The sequence below is a fragment of the Aquarana catesbeiana genome, linkage group LG12, assembly GCF_042186555.1.
Source record: "Aquarana catesbeiana isolate 2022-GZ linkage group LG12, ASM4218655v1, whole genome shotgun sequence".
Taxonomy (NCBI): domain Eukaryota; kingdom Metazoa; phylum Chordata; class Amphibia; order Anura; family Ranidae; genus Aquarana; species Aquarana catesbeiana.
The window spans coordinates 241,984,249-242,006,783 of NC_133335.1; the positions used below are offsets into that span (position 1 = coordinate 241,984,249).

A 22,535-nucleotide genomic window follows, 5' to 3' on the forward strand; every position below is an offset into this window, starting at 1 on the left:
ACACTTCATATTCATGAGAACACAGCCTATCCATCACTAGAGACCAGTGACATCACCAAGACCCTTCATATTCATGAGAACACAGCCTATCCAATCATTAGAGACCAGTGACATCACCGAGACCCCTCATATTCATGAGAACACAGCCTATCCAATCATTAGAGACCAGTGACATCACCGAGACCCTTCATATTCATGAGAACACAGCCTATCCATCACTAGAGACCAGTGACATCACGGAGACCCTTCATATTCATGAGAACACAGCCTATGCCTATCTAATCACTAGAGACCAGTGACATCACCGAGACCCTTCATATTCATGAGAACACAACCTATCCATCACTAGAGACCAGTGACATCACCGAGACCCTTCATATTCATGAGAACACAACCTATCCAATCACTAGAGACCAGTGACATCACTGAGACTCTTCATATTCATGTGAACACAGCCTATCCAATCACTAGAGACCAGTGACATCACCGAGACTCTTCATATTCATGTGAACACAGCCTATCCAATCACTAGAGACCAGTGACATCACCGAGACCCTTCATATTCATGAGAACAGAGTCTATCCAATCCCATCCCCCATGACGATCTGACAACACAGCTAGCAAGGAGACAGCACTTTTCCTCTTTTCATCTTCAAGCACTTGCAGGAGACAAGTGTTGAGGAATTCAGGGGAAGGGGTGCTTATCAGTTAAAATGTTCCAGGTAAGCAGGCAGGTGCTATTGGCTCTAACTCCTGTCAATCAACTCCAGTGACAGGGAAGGGGGGGGGGAGAATCTGTTATGCTGTCTGTGTCAATGGATGCAGCAGCAGGGCTCGGGAGCGAGCCCGCATGGGTACCCCCATGGGAATCAGTTTCCTACTGGGGACACTAGCAAGTGGGGAGGAGCCAGGAGCACCGGCAGGGGGACCCAAGGAGAGGAAATTGGGGCCGCTATCTGCAATTCTATTGCACAGCGCAAGTAAGTGTTGACATGTTTGTACAAAAAAATTGCCTTTGCAACCACTTTAAACTCTGAAAATTAAGGGGGCCCATCTTATCCCAGGGTGACACTGAGGGCCCAAATTACCCTGAGACGGTATGCTTTACCTGCTCCCAGCCTGGCATTATACATGAATCTGATGAACAAACAAGGTGAAGAGATCTTAATATGTTGGGAAGGATCCCATGGCAGCTCTCAGCTATGGGTGCCGGTTAGATAAGTCGTTATGGAGATCTGTTGGAAGAGGTGTTACATGAAGCACTTAGTAGAGGCATGGGGGAGCAGATGGAATTAATGTTCTGTGAAGCCAAAAGAATTTATAGAAGATGGTAGGAGGAAGTGTTATATAGAATATACAGTATAGAAACAGATCAGCGTTTCAAGATCTGAGGTCTTCTTCTCTTCCTTCCCATTTCATAGACCATTGTTGGCCACACCCATGCAAGTTAGCCAAAAGAGGACAGACCGTAGTAGAAACATGACCGAGGAGCTGACCCTTTTCTACTTGAATTAAAAATGTTGAACGGAGTTCTACTTCAAGACCCACTAATAGTGGCTAAGGCAGGTGGGTGGAGCTGAGAACACACTTCTAAACTTTCTTGAATCCCCCAAAAGATAGAGGCCATCAATGGCCTCCAGTTGTCATCTTCTCAGTTCTGATCCGGCATCTCATTTCAGGTATTAGATGGTGACCCTGGGTGATACTTGAACAAAGACGAGAGGGGGGCGTCATTTTGGAGAGAAAAGCAGATGAAGGTGTCGTCAGGGGGGAGTACTGTGACTTCTGTGAGTGGTAATAATGAATACTTGGGAGTGTTACTCTGACACATTACTCAGCACGTGTCTCTAGTGGGATTTTTTATACAAGTCGGAGAATTTGGCAGCACTGGAAAATGTTGTTCACAGAGGGGGGAATTTTCCTTGATACGGCAAGAATTGTCCCTTCCCATAAAATTGGAATAATTTTGTTCAAGTTCACCCAAAGACGGACGCTGGCGAGTGGATTGGGGGCGATTTTCGCTCACACAATCGTCTACTGTGCCAGCTCTGCCCCGCAGAGAAGACTTTGAAGGTTGTTTTCCCCCATCAAGGACACTAAAATATCCAATTAAATCCGTATTTATCTTCCTGAGAGAGGCTTCTGGAACCAATAAAAAAATATATATATTTAAGTGTTAATAGATTATTTTTTTATCAATTAACAAAACGGAAAGTAAATGAAGAGAAATCCAAATCCAATCAATATTTGGCTTGACCCCCCCCCCTTGCCTTCTTCTAGGTAGACTTGTATACAGTTTTTGAAGGATCTCGGCAGGTAGGTTGTTCTAGGTACATCTTGGAGGACTAAGCTCCGATCTTCTGTGGATGTCGGCTGCCTCACATCCTTCTGTCTCTTCATGTCATCCCAGACAGACTCCATGAATGGTGAGATCAGGGCTCTGTGGGGTCCAACCCATCACTTTCAGGACTCCTTGTTCTTTTTTTTTTTTTTGAAGACCTGGTTCAGACTTCTGTGCAGATCAAATGCGATGCAGATTTAGCCATACAGATTTTATGGATGAATTTTACATCGCATTCGGACCAAAGTTGTGCAGGAGGCGTTGGTCCGCACCAGAATCGGATCACATGGGAGTGAACACCCATGCACAGGGCTGCTGATAAGGCGGTACAGCCAGCCCCCCTGTACTGGGCCCGGGCTCCATTAGTTCAAAAGGGGGGCCCAGGCCCCTGCTGAGCAGGAGAGTTGGCTGTACTGTCATATTGCAGACACTGCTCCTCTTCTTTCTCCCCCTGCAGTGCTGCCGGCTTCTCTTCCTCTCCCTTCTTTCGGTTTCACTGCAAGGAGATTGGCTCCAGAACACGCAACCCTTCCATCTGCTGTCCTCCCGTCCCCCCCTTTTCCCCCTTTCCCTCGCAGCACTGCTGGCTTCCCCCCTCTCCCGCTGGCACACAGGGGGGAGGTCATATTTAGTGGCCCCTTCCTTTCCTGAATAAACACAGCGAGCAATACGATCTGTATCAATCACTCCTGTGACCATTCATCACTGAAGCATAGTAAACTGTGTTCACTATGCTTCAGTTTTGTGAATGATCAGGTAGCCTCAGAGCGCTTCTTATTCATTAATCTGTGCAGCTGAGTCTGTAGAGAAAGTGATGGATAAATCTATGTCTTCAGTCACTTTTGGGAGGGGTGGGGCCCTGTCAGGTAGCCTGTATGGGGCCCTTTGATTTATAACAGCAGCCCTACCCATGCGATCCGATTCCTGTCTGAATTGACAGTTAGCACTGTGATATGCAAACCGATCCGGGGGGGGGGGTGTGTCATTAACTTTGTTTTGACGCCCCGCAGCAGTTCGCATAGGGCAGCGGTTCGCATAGGGCAGCGGTTCGCATAGAGCAGCGGTTCGCATAGAGCAGTGGTTCGCATAGAGCAGTGGTTCGCATAGGGCAGCGGTTCGCATAGAGCAGCGGTTCGCATAGAGCAGCGGTTCGCATAGAGCAGCGGTTCGCATAGAGCAGCGGTTCGCATAGAGCAGCGGTTCGCATAGAGCAGTGGTTCGCATGGGGCAGTGGTTCGCATAGGGCAGTGGTTCGCATAGAGCAGTGGTTCGCATAGGGCAGCGGTTCGCATAGGGCAGCGGTTCGCATAGAGCAGCGGTTCGCATAGAGCAGCGGTTCGCATAGGGCAGTGGTTCGCATAGGGCAGCGGTTTGCATAGGGCAGTGTTCGCATAGGGCAGCGGTTTGCATAGGGCAGTGTTCGCATAGGGCTGCCTGCGAGTTCTTTGCAATGAACCCACAGTGGAATCGGAAAACCCAATATTTTTTTTTTACTTCTGCTATAAAACATCCAATAAAAAAAATATAAAAATCTATTTTCTTCATCAGTTTAGACCAATATATATTCTGCTACATATTTTTGGTAAAGAAAATCCCAATAAGCGTATATTGATTGGTTTTGTACAAACGTCATCGCGTCTACAAACTATGGGATAGATTTATGGAATTTCATTTATTTATTTTTTGTTTAACTAGTAATGGCAGCAGTAAGCTACTTATAGCGGGACAGCGACATTGCGGTGGACAAATCGGACACCTGACACTTTTTTGGGGACCAGTGACACTTATACAGTGATCCGTGCTAAAAATATGCACTGTCACTGTAGTAATGACACTGGCAGGGAAGGGGGTTAACATCAGGGGTGATCAAAGGGTTAAATGTGGTCCTTGCTGACTGTGTTGGGGGAGGTGCTTTTACTGTGGGAAGGCAGAGATCCGTGTTCCTGCTTTGTAGGAACACAGGATCGCAGCCTTCCCTTGTCACAGATCGTCTTTCCGCCAGTCTCCTGGATGATCGCCGAGTGCTGGCGGACAACAAGTCCGTGGGACCTGCTGATTGGCTCCCGCTGTGTCCAATCACAGCGGGAGCGGGTCACCGGCGGCGCGCATACGCGCCCCCCCAGACCCGGAAGTGCAGAGTGACGTACAGCTACGCAATTCTGCCCAGGGGAGCCGCCGCCCCGCGGTAAATGTACGTGGGGCGGTTGGCAGCAGGTTAACAAAGTCAAACCAAGCCTCCGAGCGAGGAAGATCTGGCCTCTTCCACTGCAGTACAATGTTTTTATTTTACCACAAAAGAAAAGGAGTTGAATTGGGACTTTTGGGATTCTCTAAACTCCTCCTCCACCAGAACTCCTGGAGTACAGATATTGGGTAGGGTCAGATTCTCCTTGATAAACCTATAGATTTCACTGCAAAATGTGTGCACCTCGGGGCAGTCCAAAATCATATGGGAAAAATCCCCAATAGCCGCTTGGCATCTATAACAGTCTGGGGGCGGAGCCTTTCCCATTTTATAGAGTCTATAAGATGTATAATACAGTGCCTTGAAAAAGTATTCATACCCCTTGACATTTTCCACATTTTGTCATGTTACAACCAAAAACGTAAATGTATTTTATTGGGATTTTATGTGATAGACCAACACAAAGTGGCAAATAATTGTGAAGTGGAAGGAAAATGATAAATGATACAAATAAATATGTGAAAAGTTTGTGGGGGGGGGGGCATTTGTATTCAGCCCCCTTTACTCTGATACCCCTAACTAAAATCTAGAGGAACCAATTGCTTTCAGAAGTCACCTAATTAGTAAATAGAATCCACCTGAGTGTCATTTCATCTCAGTATAAATACAGCTGTTCTGTGAAACCCCCAGAAATTTGTTAGAGAATCTTAGTGAACAAACAGCATCATGAAGGCCAAGGAACACACCAGACAGGTCAGGGATAAAGCTGTGGAGAAGTATAAAGCAGGGTTAGGTTATAAATAAATCTCCCAAGCTTTGATCATCTCACGGAGCTGTGTTCAATCCATCATTGGAAAAAGGAAAGAGTATGGCACAACTGCAAACCTACCAAGACATGGCCGTCCACCTAAACTGACCGGCCGGGCAAGGAGAGCATTCATCAGAGAAGAGCCAAGAGGTCCATGGTAACTCTGGAGGAGCTGCAGAGATCCACAGCTCAGGTGGGAGAATCTGTCCACAGGACAACTATTAGTCGTGTTCTCCACAAATCTGCCCTTTATGGAAGAGTGACAAGAAGAAAGACATTGGTGAAAGAAAGTCATAAGAAGTCCTGTTTGTAGTTTGTGAGAAGCCATGTGGAGGACACAGCAAACATGTGGAAGAAGGTGATCTGGTCAGATGAGACCAAAATTCAACTTTATGGCCTAAAAGCAAAACGCTATGTGTGGGGAAAACTAACACTGCACATCACCCTGAACACACCATCCCCACCGTGAAACATGGTGGTGGCAGCATCATGTGGTGGGGATGCTTTTCTTCAGCAGGGACAGGGAAGCTGGTCAGAGTTGATGGGAAGATGGATGGAGACAAATACAGGACAATCTTAGAAGAAAACCTGTTAGAGTCTACAAAAGACTTGAGACTGGGGCAGAGGTTCTCCTTCCAGCAGGACAACGACCCGAAACATCCAGCCAGAGCTACAATGGAATGGTTTAGATCAAAGCATATTCATGTGTTAGAATGGCCCAGTCACAGTCCAGACCTAAATCACATTGAGAATCTGTGACAAGACTTGAAAATTGCTGTTCACAGATGCTCTCCATCCAATCTGACAGAGCTTGAGATATTTTACAAAGAAGAATGAGCAGAAATGTCCTCTCTAGATGTGCAAAGCTGGTAGAGACATCCCCAAAAAGACTTGTAGAGAAAGGGGGTTCTACAAAGTATTGACTCCGGGGGGCGCCATACAAATCCCCCCCCCCACACACACACACACACACACACAATTTTCACATATTTATTTGTATCATAGTTACATAGTTACATAGTAGGTGAGGTTGAAAAAAGACACAAGTCCATCAAGTCCAACCTATGTGTGTGATTATGTGTCAGTATTACATTGTATATCCCTGTATGTTGTGGTCTTTCAGGTGCTTATCTAATAGATTATTATTCTCCTTCCACTTCACATTACTAGCTCAGTTTTAGAGAGATTTAGTTGAAGGAAGTGGTGGGACATCCAGGCTGATATGTCAGTTAGTAAGTTAGTAATGGAGAGGAGACTGAAGGAGTGAGGTGAGGAGTAGACAGATAGATTTGGGTCTCATCGGCGTATAAGTGGTATTGGAAGCCGTGGGCGGTTATCAAGTGACCAAGGGAGAAGGTGTAGATAGAGAAGAGAAGGGGGTCCAAGAACAGAGCCTTGGGGGACCCCCACAGAAAGGGACAATGGAGAGGAGGAGTTGTAGGTGACACTGAAGGAGCGTTGTGATAGGTAGACAGAGAACCAGGATAGAGCAGAATCTCGGAGGCCAAGGGAATGGAGTTTATTGAGAAGGAGCGGGTGGTCAACAGTATCAAAGGCCGTAGAGAGGACAAGTAGTAGGAGTATGGAGTACTGGCTGTTGGTTTTAGCAGTTAGTAAATCATTAGTGAGTTTTAGTAAGGCGGTTTCCATAGAGTGCTGTGAGCGAAAGCCAGACTGTAAGGGGTCAAGAAGGTTATTTTCACTGAGGTAGGAGCTAAGACGGTTGTAGACTAAGCGTTCTAGAAGTTTAGAGGTGAATGGGAGCAATGAGATGGGTCTTAAGTTGTTCAGGTTGGTGGGGTCCAGTGAGGGCTCTTTAAGATTTGGAGTGATCTGCGCAAGTTTTAGAGGGGAGGGGAAGATGCCACTAGAGAGGGAGAGATTGAAGATGTGAGTGAGGGAGCATAGGATAGAAGAAGAGGGTGGCTGTAGTAGTTGTGAGGGAACAGGATCCAAGGGGACAATTGGTTAGGTAGGCATCCGAGTAAAGTTTTGTAACCTCTTCAGTGCTGTTAGGCAAGGTATGTTGGGTGGGGAAGATGTACGCACAGTGGAGGTGTCCTCACGAATTGCATCGATCTTGTCTTTGAAGTGATTGGCAATCTCTTGGGCAGTGAGTGAGTTAGTGGGCAGAGGGGGTGGGGGACGAAGCAGAGAGTTAAAGGTTGAGAAGAGCTGGATCACTAGGTATTAATAAGAGAAACAAAGTAGGCTTGTTTGGCAGCATGGAGGTAGGAATTGTGATTTTGAAGGGCAGATTTATATAGGGTAAAGTCTTGCAGACATTTGGTTTTACACCACAGTCATTCAAGAGCACGGCAATGTCTCTTGAGATTTCTAGTGTTGTCAGTTTGCCAGGGTTGTAACGGTCGGGGCCTGATTCTGCGTGTGGTTAGAGGAGCAAGTGCATCTAGTGATGATGAGAGTGAACTGTTGTAGAAAGAGGTGGCCAGGACAGGGGAGAGATTATGTCATATAGGTGGTCAGTAGTAGAATAGAGAAGAGAAGGGTTAAAGTGACGAAGGTTCCTACAAATAATTGTTTGCTGATTGGAGGGATGGGTGGTTGGAGGCAAGGATACAGTGAAACTAATGAGGTTGTGATCAGAGAGAGGAAAGGGGGTGTTGGTGAGGTTGCCAGGGTTTCAGAGATGGGAGAAAACAAGGTCAAGGGTATTACCATTGGAGAGAGTGGAAGTACGTGTCCATTGGGTTAGGTCAAAAGATGAGGTGAAGTCAAGAAGTTGAGCTGTAGTTGGGCTGTTAACATTGACAGGAATGTTGAAGTCACCAAGAATAATGGTGGGTATTTCAGAGGAGAGAAAGTAGGGTAGCCAGGCAGCAAAGTCATCAAGAAAGCGCGATACCGGTCCAGGAGGCCGATAAATTGCTGCAATTCTCAGAGAAATGGGAGAAAACAGACGAATACAATGCATCTCGAAAGAAGAGCGGGATAGAGAGGGAGGGACAGGAAGGACTTGGAAGGTGCTTTGTGGGGATAGAAGGAAGCCAACTCCCCACCTCCTTTCTGTCTGTTGGGTCTGGGGGAGTGAGTCCAATGGAGGCCACCATGGGAGAGGGCAGCAGGAGAAGCTGAGTCAAAATGTTGAAGCCAGGTTTCGGTTATGGCGAGGATGTTAAAGCCATGAGAGATGAAGAGGTCATGTACAGATGTTAACTTGTTACAGATGGAGCGGGCGTTCCAAAGGGTGGTTTGAGGAAGCAGGGGGATAGAAATGAAACTGAGTGGATTGCGGTGGTTGCCAGAGGAGGAGGGGTATTGGATATGTGGTCATTAAAGTTCATGTGTGTGTAAAGGCAGGTGTCCCAATACTTTTGACAATATAGTCTCTGTTTTAAAAGGAAATTGTGCCTGGAGTTCCTCTTTAACCCTCTAGAACCTATATATAGATGTTCTTCTACCTGCCTGGGGACCTTTATCATTACCGGTAGCAGAAATACAAAAAAAAATGTCTGACTCAGAGGTGTTAGAGATTGCTCAGGAGAGGTGAGAGGAAGTAATGCGTAGTGACAACACAGCCGCAGGAGGTGTAACGGGAGGTGTCGGAGTTCATTCATAAAATCCAGCATGAATTAAAGTGGCTGTATCACATGTTATCCAATCAGGTTGAAGCAGAGACACGGCACCGCAGAAAGAACAGCAACCATATTCCAACACGTCTGTCCCCAGAGACTTAGAACATGGTATATCAATAACCATAGCAGCCCATGCAGCTGCAATGGGGCCTTGGGGTAAAGGGGGGGGGGGCATTAGGGTGACTTTTGAGGCAAATTAAACATAAAAAAAAAAAAAAATCAGTGAAAAAAATGACAAATCCGGTACTGTATCTACAAGGTCCATTCGCAGTATGACACAGGGCATCAGGCATTGCGCATCTGCTCTTTTTTTGTTGTTGTTGCGTGTAGTCACGCTACATGTATGGGGCGGTCTATTCATTTCAAAGTGGCTGATGCACTTTTTGAGCTTTTAGAAAAACAGGTGCTGTTCCAGATCTGGTGAATTCGGGTGTATGCTGCTCCCTTAATTGGGAGGAATATATTAGGTGGGGAAAAAAAATACTAAGTGGTTCCTATTCCTATGTGTATTACCTCAAGAACCCATATAAAGGTTAATGTGAAGCCTGGGTGTGTGTGCGTTGTGTAACTAATACAATAAAGTGCAATGTGCATGGTCCCAGTTTATACCTTAAATAAATTAAAATATTGCAAATTGCTTAGTTATTATACATATATACATAAAACCAATATAAAAATATAAACATTTAAAGTGCTAATGTGAATAAACAAGTGAACATCTGATTAATTGGTGCTCCGGTGCCGGTGAATGAGTCCATTCAAATTCTTTTCAATAAATAAATCCTCAGTGCGTGTCTTATTCGTGCTCTTATAATGACTGCACTCACCAGATCCTTCACCCCCTCTTGGGGTCTCACACATCCACAGTATATGCCACTGTGTAGCACCATAAGATATCTCCGTCCTTAAGGGAAACTCTCACTATCTTCGTGGATGTTTCCAAACACTTATCCATTAATTCTGCTTTACTTCCTGGGCAGACTATAGGTCATGACCTATGGGTTCTTGAGGTAATACGCATAGGAATATGAACCACTTAGTATTTTTTTTCCCCACCTAATATATTCCTCCCAATTAAGGGAGCAGCATACACCTGAATTCACCAGATCTGGAACAGCGCCATATCTACTCCTTCTTTCCTTTTTTCTACATTACACTCCACCTAGTGGAAGTAACTGGTAGTGGCAGCAGTTCCAATAGATTTTCTATCCTTTAACATACACCCCATTACGCGGGTACTTTCTCTCTCTTTTTTTTTTTTTTTTAGAAAAACAGGCACCGTTAACAATCAATGGCACCGCAAATGCATCACAAATGTTTTTTTTTTTTTTTGCGCCCAGTCACAAAGCGCCATAGTGTGTGAATGCAGCCCATAGGTGGGACAGGTTTCTGCTGACACTGACCTTTTACCTCTGAGGACCTTTCAATTAAAAGGTTACTAAACCCAGGACTCTGCACTCACTATATCTGATCTCCCCAGGACTCTGCAGTCACTATATCTGATCTCCCCAGGACTCTGCATTCACTATATCTGCTCTCCCCAGGAGCCTGCAGTCACTATATCTGATCTCCCCAGGAGCCTGCATTCACTATATCTGGTCTCCCCAGGAACCTGCATTCACTATATCTGATCTCCCCAGGAGCCTGCATTCACTATATCTGGTCTCCCCAGGAACCTGCAGTCACTATATCTGATCTCCCCAGGACTCTGCACTCACTATATCTGATCTCCCCAGGACTCTGCATTCACTATATCTGATCTCCCCAGGACTCTGCATTCACTATATCTGCTCTCCCCAGGAGCCTGCAGTCACTATATCTGCTTTCCCACAGTACACAGAACATGAAAACGCAATTATTTTAGTAAATATAAACTGCTAAATACCTTTTCTCATCAGCAGTATATAGCAGTCTTGTGACTTCTATCAGTGTCTGGTTAAAGCTTGTAGGAGGAGTTTTTATTCTACTCTGACTGACCTATGAGGCTGCAGAACCCCTGACCGTCCGTCTGGACAGTGCTGATTGGTCCTGTGCTGATCACATGCACCCGCCCGGGAAAAAAAAAACTCTCTAGCCATACACACCAAACTGAGCATGTGCAGAGTGCCCCCAAGGCTCTGTTCTATCTATGTACATTGCAGGGATTTTAACAAATTTTGTAGCAGATTCCTACATTTTGTTGCTGTTTGTTCCCCCATGTCCTGTGCAAAATGACTCTGAATGGGAGGGTCTGGTTCATTATAATCACCGGGTGCACTCCCATTGTTCTAATGAGGAAAGGTGCAGGGTCTGCATCCCTTTAGAAGTACTTAACCCTTGGGGAGAATCTCACCAAAGCTGAACTTCCCTTTGCAGGGGATGCCTAAAGTCTGACTTGTATCTTAGTGCAGACTTCTGGGAAAATCAGTGAGCCAATCACACCAGCGGGAAGTAACATTTCTGGAGGCGTGTCTATTATTATTTAGTCTGTGTGAACGTTATAGAGTCCACAAATTATGGGATATATACAGTATATATGAAAATCGATCAATCCTGATGTACTGACGGACGATCTCATTTCTTGAGCCCCTAAAACACCAGGACAGTACAAATACCCCCCAAATCACCCCCTTTATGGTTAGGAGACCGAGGTATTTAGCAAGAGGCATGGCGAGTTTTTTGAAGTTGTAATTTTTTTCCCACAATTTTTGGGAGAATTTAAGAATTTAAATAAAATTAGTTTTTTTTTCACATTTTTTTTGTACATACTGTCATCAGTGCAGTACAGCGTCATCATATGACTGCTGTGGCAGTAATCAGGGACAATGACTGGTGGCAGTATGTAAAAAAAAAAGAGAGATTCTAATTATTTTTTCAATTTTATTAACATTTTTTTTCCTTTTTACTGTGACCAGTCAGAGCCGGTACAAGGGGTGGGCAGAAAGGGCTGGCTGCCCTGGGCACAGTGTGTATTGTAAGGATGGGGGTGCCGCAAGTTCCTCTGACTATAAGGCTGACAGGAGTAGTGACAACGGCATCACTACTTCTGTCAGCCCAGCGCTGGAAGCAGCAAGGAGAGGAGGAGAGAGCCGGGAGGAGGTGCGGGCTGTGCTCTCTCTCCCTTCATTCTCATAAGCTTGCACATAATGAACGGGGGGGGTCACAAATTTCCATCTTTGCCCTGAGCACTGGATGATCTTGTCCCGGCTATGAGTTCGGTGTTACCATAGTAACACTCTGCTACTCTGGGGAGGTGATCAGGATTTTTTTTTTTTTTACACTCTGATTGCTTGTTACAGTCATGATCACTGTAATAAGCAATCTTTAAGGCCCTTTTCACACTGACAGACCGATCGGACCAGCCTATTAGACGTGTGCAATTCCTTTTCGTTCCCGAATTCGTTTTTGTAACGAATTTCGACAAATTTGTTAATTCGGAAATATCCAAAATTAACGGAAACCCCTTTAACGAATTTTTCCGAATATTCGCAAAAATTCGAATATTAGAAAATTTGTAAATTCGAAAAATTCGGAAATTCGAAAACCCGAAAATTCAAAAATCTGAAATAATAACTAACTAATAATAACGGATGTGAATGTACACTGTATAAATAAAGTGCTGCGTAAATTGACGGCGCTATATGAGTACCTGAAATAAATAATAAATAAATAAACGTAACTATTACTAACTATTAAGTTATAGGTATTTGGAATTTTATTTTAAATTTGACTGGTAGTGAACGTAACGAATACAAATTTATCTGAAGTTACGAATTATCTGAAAATAACGAATGGCGAATCTAAACGAATGGAACGTAACGAATTAATAATAATAAATGATAATATTAATAAAAACTTTTTTATTATCATTGTTATTTATTATTATTACTTTGTTACGTTCTATTTGTTTAGATGCAGCATTTGTTATTTCGGATAATTCGTAACTTCGGATAAATTCGTATTCGTTACTTTCACTAACAGCCAAATTTGAAAGGAAATTCCAATGCCTATCATTTATTAGTTATTATTAGTTAGTTATTTATTATTTCGGAATTATCGAATTTACGAATGAGACGAGTATTACAGATTACATGAGTATTTAACCCTTGCATTGCAGGGGGGAGGGGGCTCCACTACAGGGGTATTTTTAATTTTTTTTCTATTCATAGGAGTTCAGTTTATCTGACGTTCTCCTTTAACGATGGCCGCTGAAAAGTTGATCGTCTGTTCTTTATGCCCCTCTCTATAGCTTGTGCATGCGAGACCCTCGTTATCTTTCTACAGGCAGCACTTGAAGATCCTGACATTTAAAAAAAAAAAAAAAAAAAACACAATAAACCGGACGGGGTGGGGGAGGTGACAATGGAAATAACACTGCTATGGTTCCGCCCCTTATATACAAACCGGCGTGCGTCCAGAAGCTGCGAACATTCCTCATTAGAATGTAAAATTCCGGTCTCAGGTCACATATGCAGATCGTTGTATTTCTGCTCACAGCAATTTAAAGGGCCGTCGTTGCGTGGAGCGTGCGCGCTAACGTAGCTTCAATAATCTATCATTTGTTTAGTGAGAATGTTGATATATGGCCGGGGGGGGGGGGGGGGCTCCAAACTTTTTAGTATGAGGGACACATTTTGTATTTTACACATTTCCACAGGCAAAAAAAAAAAACAGGTTTATAAATGAATGAATACATTTGCTTCATGTCAGAAGCCCCCCCCCCATCAAATCAGTAGTTCCCTTCTATATCAGATTCTCTCCTTCCCATCAGAACCTCCCCCCAATAACATCAGAACCCCCCATCACATCAGAACCCTCCATCACATCAGAGGTCCTCCCATCACATCAGAACCCTCCATCACATCAGAGGTCCTCCCATCACATCAGAGGTCCCCCATCACATCAGAGGTCCTCCCATCACATCAGAGGTCCCCCATCACATCAGAGGTCCTCCCATCACATCAGAGGTCCCCCCATCACATCAGAGGTCCTCCCATCACATCAGAGGTCCCCCATAACATCAGAGGTCCCCCATCACATCAGAGGTCCTCCCATCACATCAGAGGTCCCCCATCACATCAGAGGTCCCCCCATCACATCAGAGGTCCCCCCATCACATCAGAACCCTCCATCACATCAGAACCTCCATCACATCAGAACTCCCCATCACATCAGAACCCTCCATCACATCAGAACCCTCCATCACATCAGAACCTCCATCACATCAGAACTCCCCATCACATCAAAACCTCTATCACTTCAGATGTCCTCCATCACATTAGAGGTCCTCCCATCACATCAGAACCTCCATCATATCAGAACCCCCATCGCAGCAGAACCCTCCATCACATCAGAACCCTCCATCACCTCAGAACCTCCATCACATCTAAACCCCCATCACATCAGAACCCTCCATCACATCAGAACCCTCCATCACATCTTAACCCCCATCACATCAGAACCTCTATCACATCAGAACCCTCCATCACATCAGAACCTCCATCACTTTAGAACCCCCATCACATCAGAACCCTCCATCACATCAGAATCCTCCATCACATCAGAACCCTCCATCACATCAGAACCCCCATCACATCTTAACCCTCCATCACATCAGAACCCTCCATCACATCAGAATCCTCCATCACATCAGAACCCTCCATCACATCAGAACCCCCATCACATCTTAACCCTCCATCACATCAGAACCCTCCATCACATCAAAGGTCCTCCCATCACATCAGAGGTCCATCAATACATCAGAAACCTCCATCACATCAGAAACCTCCATTACATCAGATGTCCTTCCATGACATCAGAACCCCCATCACATCAGAACCCTCTATCAAATCAGAGGTCCTCCATCACATCAGAGGTCCTCCCATCACATCAGAGGTCCTCCCATCACATCAGAGGTCCTCCCATCACTTCAGAGGTCCCCCATCACATCAGAACCCTCCATTACATCAGAACCCTCCATTACATCAGAAACCTCCATTACATCAGAACCCCCATCACATCAGAACCCTCCATCACATCAGAGGTCCTCCCATCACATCAGAGGTCCCCCATCACATCAGAACCCTCCATTACATCAGAACCCTCCATTACATCAGAAACCTCCATTACATCAGAACCCCCATCACATCAGAACTCTCCATCACATCAGAACCCTCTATCACATCAGGGGTCTTCCCATCACATCATAGGTCCTCCCATCACATCAGAACCTCCATCACATCAGAAGAACCCCCATCACATCAGAACCCTCCATCACCTCAGAACCTCCATCACATCTTAACCCTCCATCACATCTTAACCCTCCATCACATCAGATCTCCCATCACATCAGAACTCCCCAACACATCAGAACCTCCATCACATCAGATCTCCCCATCACATCAGAACTCCCCAACACATCAGAACCCTCCACCACATCAGAGGTCCCCCATCACATCAGAGGTCCTCCCATCACATCAGAGGTCCTCCATCACATCAGAGGTCCCCCATCACATCAGAGGTCCTCCCATCACATCAGAGGTCCCCCATCATATCAGAGGTCCTCCATCACATCAGAACCCTCCATCACATCAGAGGTCCCCCATCACATCAGAGGTCCTCCCATCCTCCCATCACATCAGTACCCTCCACCACATCAGAAGCCCCCCATCACATCAACAGACCCCTTTTAGATCAGAACCCCTTCACATGAGATCCCCCCCAAATCAGTATATCCCTTTCCACATCAGAGTCCCCCTGTAACATCAGAACCCCCTGCATCACATCTGAAGGCCCCCTTTCAGATCAGAGTCCCTCCTTTCCATCATGACCCCCCCCTTCCTTCACATCATATCCCCTCTTCCTTCACATTAGATCCCCCATTTCACCGTAGAACTTCACCTTCACAACAGAGTTCCCCTTTTACTTCAGCGCCCTTCTTGCACATCAGATCCCCTCCTTACCCAACAGAGCCTCCTTCACATCAGGGTCCCTTTCATATCAGAGTCACCTTTCACGTCAGAGCCCACTTAATTTTAGAGCCCCCCTTACCCATCAGAGCCCCCCTTCTATCACAGCAGAATCCCCCATTTTACATCAGAGTCCCCTCCCCCTTTCACTTTAGAACTTTCCCTTAACAAAAGCTTTCCCCTTGCACATTAGAACCCCCCCCTTCACATCAAACCCTTCTTCACATCAGGGTCCCCGTTGCACACCGGAGCCCCCTTACCCATCAGACCCCACCCCCTTTCACCACAACAGAGTTCACTGTTTCACGTCAAAGTCCCCCCTTTCACTTTACAACTTCCCCATTTCACATCAGAGTCCCCCTTTTCACTTTAGAACTTTCCCTTAACAACAGAGTTCCCCTTGCACATTACAGCCCCCCTTTCACATCAAAGCCCCCTTCACATCAGGGTCCCCCTTGCATATCGGAGCCCCCTTACCCACCAGAACCCACCCCTTTCCTTTACATCAGAGTCCCCCCTTTCACTTTAGAACTTCCCCTTGACAACAGAGTTCCCCTTTCACATCAGAGTCCTTGAGTCCTTCTTTTGATATCAAAACCTCCTTTCACATCAGAACACCCCCCCCCCCCCCTTTACCCACCAGAGCCCCCGTTTCACATAATAGCCACCTCATATCAGATCCCCCACTTTTACATTGAAGTCCCCCCCATCATATCAGAGTCCCCATACCTTCAGGAGAAGTTGGTGCAGGACGGGTAAGACCCCTACTCTAAGGTCCCTATTATAAATCTATGGTCTCCCCCCTTTCAGTGATCAAATCTATAGCAGCTATCAATAAAGACCAATCTTGTTATCATACATTAGTCACACATCCAATCGTGGCACAGGACAGAAGGGTCATTTTCCATCAACAATTTTTTCCAATAAAGTCAAAGCATTCAGATCGTCTTCCCAAACAGACCCAAATTAACTGCATGTTGGTTGGCACCTGTCTACATTGATAGACAGCCTCTGATTGACAGATCTCGGGTGAACCAGCGATCACCAGGTTGGGATATTCCTGAGCGACCGCCCAATACAGGCCAGCGTGCCAATGCAATGATAGCTGGATGGGGAGATCTCTATATCTGTGCCCACCTTTAGCATTGCACGGGCACAGAGACTGCAATGTTCTGCTGCTTTTTCAGTCTGTGTCCACTGCTGCATTACTGCAGAGCAAACTTCCCCTCGACAGCGAGAAAAAAAACGTGACCGCTTCAAAGGAAATCAGAGTAAGGCAGTAAAGGCAGCTGCCTAGGGTGCGGAAAAGAAAAGGGGCACAGTGTAAAAGAAATAGATAAAAACATGGCAAATTCTAATGACGTGAACTAAAGCTGCAATAATAATCCGGAACTGCCTGTGCCTGGGGGGGGGGGGGGGGTGATATAGCATGCAAAATAGGCATGGCTTGTTTAAAATGCTCAATGAAAAAAAAAAAGGGGTGTTGCCTTGAAAGTTTTTTTTTTGTGGAGAAGGCGTGGCTGAAAACTTCATAAAATTCCTTGGTTCTGGCTTATAAAGGGTTGTTTCATTAAAGGGGAGGTTTTTGGAAGGAGAATCAGGAAATAGGGTCGGGACAAGGGGTGGGCAAGAGGGAGGCAGCTGCCCTGGGCACAACGGTTTATTGCAAGGATGGGGGGCACCCTGTGGCGGTTGCTTCTGTTACAAAGCTGACAAGAGTAGTGACAGTGACATCACTGCTAACCCTAAGAGGAGGGGGGGGGGGTGTTCACAGTTTGGCATATTTTCCTTGGGCGCTGGAGGACCTTGTCCCGGCATTGGCAGGAAACCTCTTCAATTGTCGGGGGGGGGGGGCATTCTGCTCATCTCCCCAACCAACTGCTCAGAAACCAGAAACGATCCCTTTAATGGGTGTAAGCTACACACAACCCTAGAGTTCTGATACGTCTCCGAAGCCCATTGGTGAAGAATTGTTTGGACCACATACACTAAATTTGTTTCCTACCACTTTGGACCAATAAAGTCTGAAGAGTTACGTTCTCGGTATTACTTACCGTGGTCAGAGGGGGTCCCTCCCGCAGTGAGCGTGGAAGCCAATGCCGGACCTAAGACCTCTTCCAGTCACTTGGTGTCCCTGACGCAGGTCATCCCCATAGATTCCGTTGCGTAGTCGTAGTGATTGCTGGAGGACATGGAACGCCCCCACGAGGAGCACTGCAGGCTGGACCCCCTTTTGCGAAAGGCGGAGGTGAACCTGTAGAACTTTTTGTGGCGGTTCTTCAGGTACTCCCGGTAGTTCTTGGTGAGCAGGGTGTACAGGAACGGGTTGATGCAGCTGTTGCTGTAGGTCAGGCAGGTGACCAAGTAGTTAATGCACTTTTGGGTTTGGGACGAGAGCGGCGGGGACATGTCGTAGAGCCTGATCAGCTGCCAGATCCAAAAAGGCAGGAAGCAAGCCCAGAAGACCAGCACGATGCTAAAGATCATAATTAGCACCTTCTGCTTGGGGGACCTCTTGTTCTCCTTCTTGCTGATGGGGTTCCGCTGAGATTCCAGGTAGGTCCTGGCCAGGCGGGTGTAGAGGTAGCCGATCACCATCCCCGGGGCCATGATGCTGGTGCTGAAAAGTACAGTTAAGTAAGTCCTGTAGGCGTCCTCGCTCCAGGTGGGCGCGCACATCCTCTTCCCCCCTTTGCCCTCGGCCTCTCTCAGCGTCATCATGATCATCATGGGCAACGTCAGAAGAAGGGACAAGAGCCACACGGCCACCACTATGGACTTCCGGTAGCCCTTGGACCTCCGGACGGTGTCCAGGGGCTTGGTGACGGCCATGTACCTCTCTGTGCACATGACGGTGAGGGTGAAGATGCTGGCGTGCATGGTGAAGAGGTCCAGGCTCAGCAGTATCCTGCAGCCGATGTCTCCAAAGTACCAGTCCTTTGCGAAAGAGGTGCAGACGATGAACGGGATGCTGGATAGGTAGAGGAGGTCCGCCAGGGCCAAGTTGATGATGGAGATGTACATGGATGCGGCGTACCTCATGGAGTGACACATCACCACCAAGGTGTACACGTTGCCTGCCATCCCGGCTACGTACATCAAAGACAAGATAGTGCTGAAGGTGGAGGTGATGATCAGCTCCTCCGTTCTGTGGCCCCTGGGGTCCGGGCTGGACAAGTTCCCCGGGCCGGAGGAGTTGAGCTCCATGAGAGCGTTAGCGCAGCCGGCCCGGGGAAAGGACCGTCTTGCGGAGAAGACTGAAGCTTCTCATCAGTCAGGAACAGCGAAGGAGAGAGCGAGAGAGAGAGAGAGAGAGAGAGAGGAGAGGGAGGGGAAGAGGGGGCTGTGACGTTGGCTTTTCCTTCTATCCTTCTGTCTTCTTACTTTACGTATCCATTGTTTGTCCCTTCTTTGTGTCTGGCTCTTCACCGCTTTTCTCATCTTTTCCACCTTCAGTTGGCTTTGGTGTTCCCTTATTTCTGTTACACTTCTCGAAATCTGCTGCACCTCCCATCCTTTCCTCTTCCGGTACTTTGATCTATTTTAACTGTAAGTGTTGTCTTCTTACCTCTCCTCTTTTGCTTCTTCTTTTCTTTTTTTTTATCTTTTTCTTTTTGTTTATTTTGTTTTTTTCATTTTTTTTGTTGTTGTCCTCTTGCTTCTTTTTTTTAGTCTGTTTTTGTCCTTTTGCTTTTTATTTTCTCTTTTGATGTTTTCTTTTTGTTTGTTTTTTTACTTGTCTTTTGAGGTCTGTACAATTTCTTGCTGGATGTGAAAATGTAGCTGCACCTCCCATCCTTTCCTCTTCTGGTACTTTTTAGGTTGTTCAGGTGGACCTTACTTGTTTTTGTCTTTTGAGGCTTGTACATTTTTTTTTATCTTTTGTTTTTATTTTTATTTTTTGTCCTCTTGCTTCTTCTTTTTTTTTTTTTTTTATTTGTTTGTTTTTGTCCTTTTTGCTTTTTATTTTTTCTTTTGTGATTTTCTTGTTGTTTTGTTTTTTACTTGTCTGTTTTTGTCTTTTGAGGTCTGTACAATTTCTTGCTGGATGTGAAAATGTAGCTGCACCTCCCATCCTTTCCTCTTCTGGTACTTTAACCTTTTTTAGGTTGTTCAGGTGGACCTTACTTGTTTTTGTCCTTGTACATTTTTTTTTATCTTTTGTTTTTATTTTTATTTTGTGTCCTCTTGCTTCTTATTTTTTTTCTTGATTTGTTTGTTTTTGTCCTTTTTGTTTTTTACTCTTGTGATTTTCTTGTTGTTTTGTTTTTTAATAGTCTTTATTTGTCTTTTGAGGTTTCTACAATTTCTTGCTGGATGTGAAAATGTAGCTGCACCTCCCATCCTTTCCTCTTCTGGTACTTTGCCCTATTTTAGGTTTTTCAGGTGGACCTGATCGGACCATCGATAGCTCTCTATGGAGCAATGGATGTCAGCGGATATGTGTCGGCATCTGATTCGATCAGTCAGATGGATACGGACAGGCGGTCCATTTTAATCTGACGGCCCCATAGAGAACAGTGGGGCTGTGTCCGTGTCTGCTTTGCATAGCGAACGGGACACAGACCTGTCATCCACCTGCTCAGTGGGGAGATTCCATGCTTAGCTGGCGGATGTGGACTACAGAAAACACCAGCGTGAAACCAGCCTAAAACCTAGTACGCACGGGCCGAATGTCGGACGACATCAGCCGGTTCAATTAAAACCGGCTGACCTTCGGCCCGTGTGTATGGAACCCGGTCCAACAGAAACTGATCGTTCGGGCGGCTTCTGGCGGATGAGCATGCTGGAAAACCAGCAGCCAATGGCTGAGAGCGCTGATGGGAGTGTTCTGGCGGGAGGGGGGGGGGGTGCAGAACACAACAGCCCAATGGGGGAGCGATCGACGTTAGTACAGCGGCTTTTTTTTTCTTTTTTGTTTTAATTGTTTGTTTTTGTCCTTTTGCTTTTTATTTTCTCTTTTTGAGCTTTTCTTTTTTTTTTAAATATTTGTTTGTTTTTGTCCTTTTGCTTCTCTCTTTTGAGCTTTTTTTTTCTTTTTGTCTTTTTTTTAATTATTTGTTTTTGTCCTTTTGCTTTTTATTTTCTCTTTTTGAGCTTTTCTTTTTCTTTTCTTTTTTTTATTTGTTTGTTTTTGTCATTTTGCTTCTTATTTTCTCTTTTTGAGCTTTTCTTCTTATTTATTTATTTATTTTTATTTTTTTTGGCCTTTTGCTTTTTATTTTCTCTTTTTGAGCTTTTCTTTAATTTTTTTTTTTTTTTACACATATATGTATAAATTATCATTAAACAGGACCCATTCAAGCAAATGCAAGCGCTTTCTGGGGTGCAGTGTTGTGGACTTTTCAGGGTTAAAACATGCGGACGAGGAGGTGACAGCCAGCCGCCAATCAACTGCCCTCTGAAAAAAGCGATCCTCTGAAGTTTTTTTTTTTTTTTTTGAGGCAGTACAGTATAATTTTATATGATAATTTATACATATATTTGTAAAAAAAAAAAAAAAAAGAAAAGAAAAGCTCAAAAAGAAAAAAGAAAAAGCAAAAGGACAAAAAAAAAGAAAGAAAAAAAAAAGAAAAAGAAAAGAAAAGCTCAAAAAGAGAAAATAAGAAGCAAAAGGCAAAGGCTCCTTCAGTTGTGAGTGAGCCCTTTTTATATTCCCTTAGACCTCTGAACTAAGCGATTTTCCCCCAGGGCGGTTGTCTAAATGCTGTGGTCTGGGGGGGGGTTCAAGACCCTTAGTCTGGCCTCCTCCCTCGAGAAATGAAAAGGTGACTGATGCTGGCCACATACCTATAGAATTTAATTCAAAAGTTTTCATTTTTGGAACATTTCTTGGATATTCTAATGGTTAGTGGGGTCAAATTGACATTGAAAGCGGTCTGCGATTCAATGTAAGTCGCCGGTCTGCACGAAATTTTACATTGCTTTAGAACTAAATTGGTTGATGATTTTTCTATGAATGTTCGACTGAAAATCTAACCGTGTACGGCCAGCTTTAATGTCTGGCAATTTTGTCTTGCAGCGCTGAGGTCCTGAGCTCAATTCCCAAGAGGCGTCCTATTGGTATTATCTCATTGTGTTCCTCTCTAGATGCTCCGTTCTGATTCCTTCACACAACCCAAAAACATTGCACCCATGTAATTGGCTTCCATTCAAATCGGCTCTGAAAATGTACATGTAAAGAACAATCAGAGCTCCTTGAGCCCCCTGGGATTCTTCATTACAGCATGGCAGGCGGGAGGACCCGGGGAGTGTGCGGGTCTGGATGGAGAGAATGCCGGGGAAAGAGTTGAATTGGGCCATGCCACCTATGTGCTGGACTGAGCTGTGCCACCTATGCACTGGACTGGGCCTTGCCACCTATTTTGGACTTAGCAATGTGGCCTGGACGTTGGACTTGGTAGTGCCATCCATGTGCTGAAGGGGCCGTGCCACTTATGCACTGGACTTGGCTGCACCACTCATGTGCTGGACTGGGCCATGCTATCTATGTGCTGGAGTGGGCTGTGCCCCCTATGGTCTAAACAGGACCATGCCACCTAAGTTGGACTGAGCTGTGCCATCTATGCGCTGGACTGGACCATGCCACCTATTTTGGACTGAGTAGTGCCGCCTAGGCATTGGACTGGGATGTGCCGTCCATGTACCGGACTGGGCA

The 22,535-nt window shown here is 45.5% G+C and overlaps 1 protein-coding gene across 1 annotated transcript in view; it reads right to left on the reverse strand.

Moving 5' to 3' along the window:
- Window positions 1–20,770, reverse strand: part of LOC141114390 (urotensin-2 receptor-like) — a 61,666-nt gene extending 40,896 nt beyond the window's left edge. The window contains exon 1 of the mRNA XM_073608037.1: window positions 17,932–20,770. Coding sequence (XP_073464138.1) covers window positions 17,999–19,084 — 1,086 coding nt within the window. The 5' untranslated portion in view covers window positions 19,085–20,770 and the 3' untranslated portion in view covers window positions 17,932–17,998. The remainder of the gene's footprint in view (window positions 1–17,931) is intronic.
- Window positions 20,771–22,535: the final 1,765 nt, after the last annotated feature.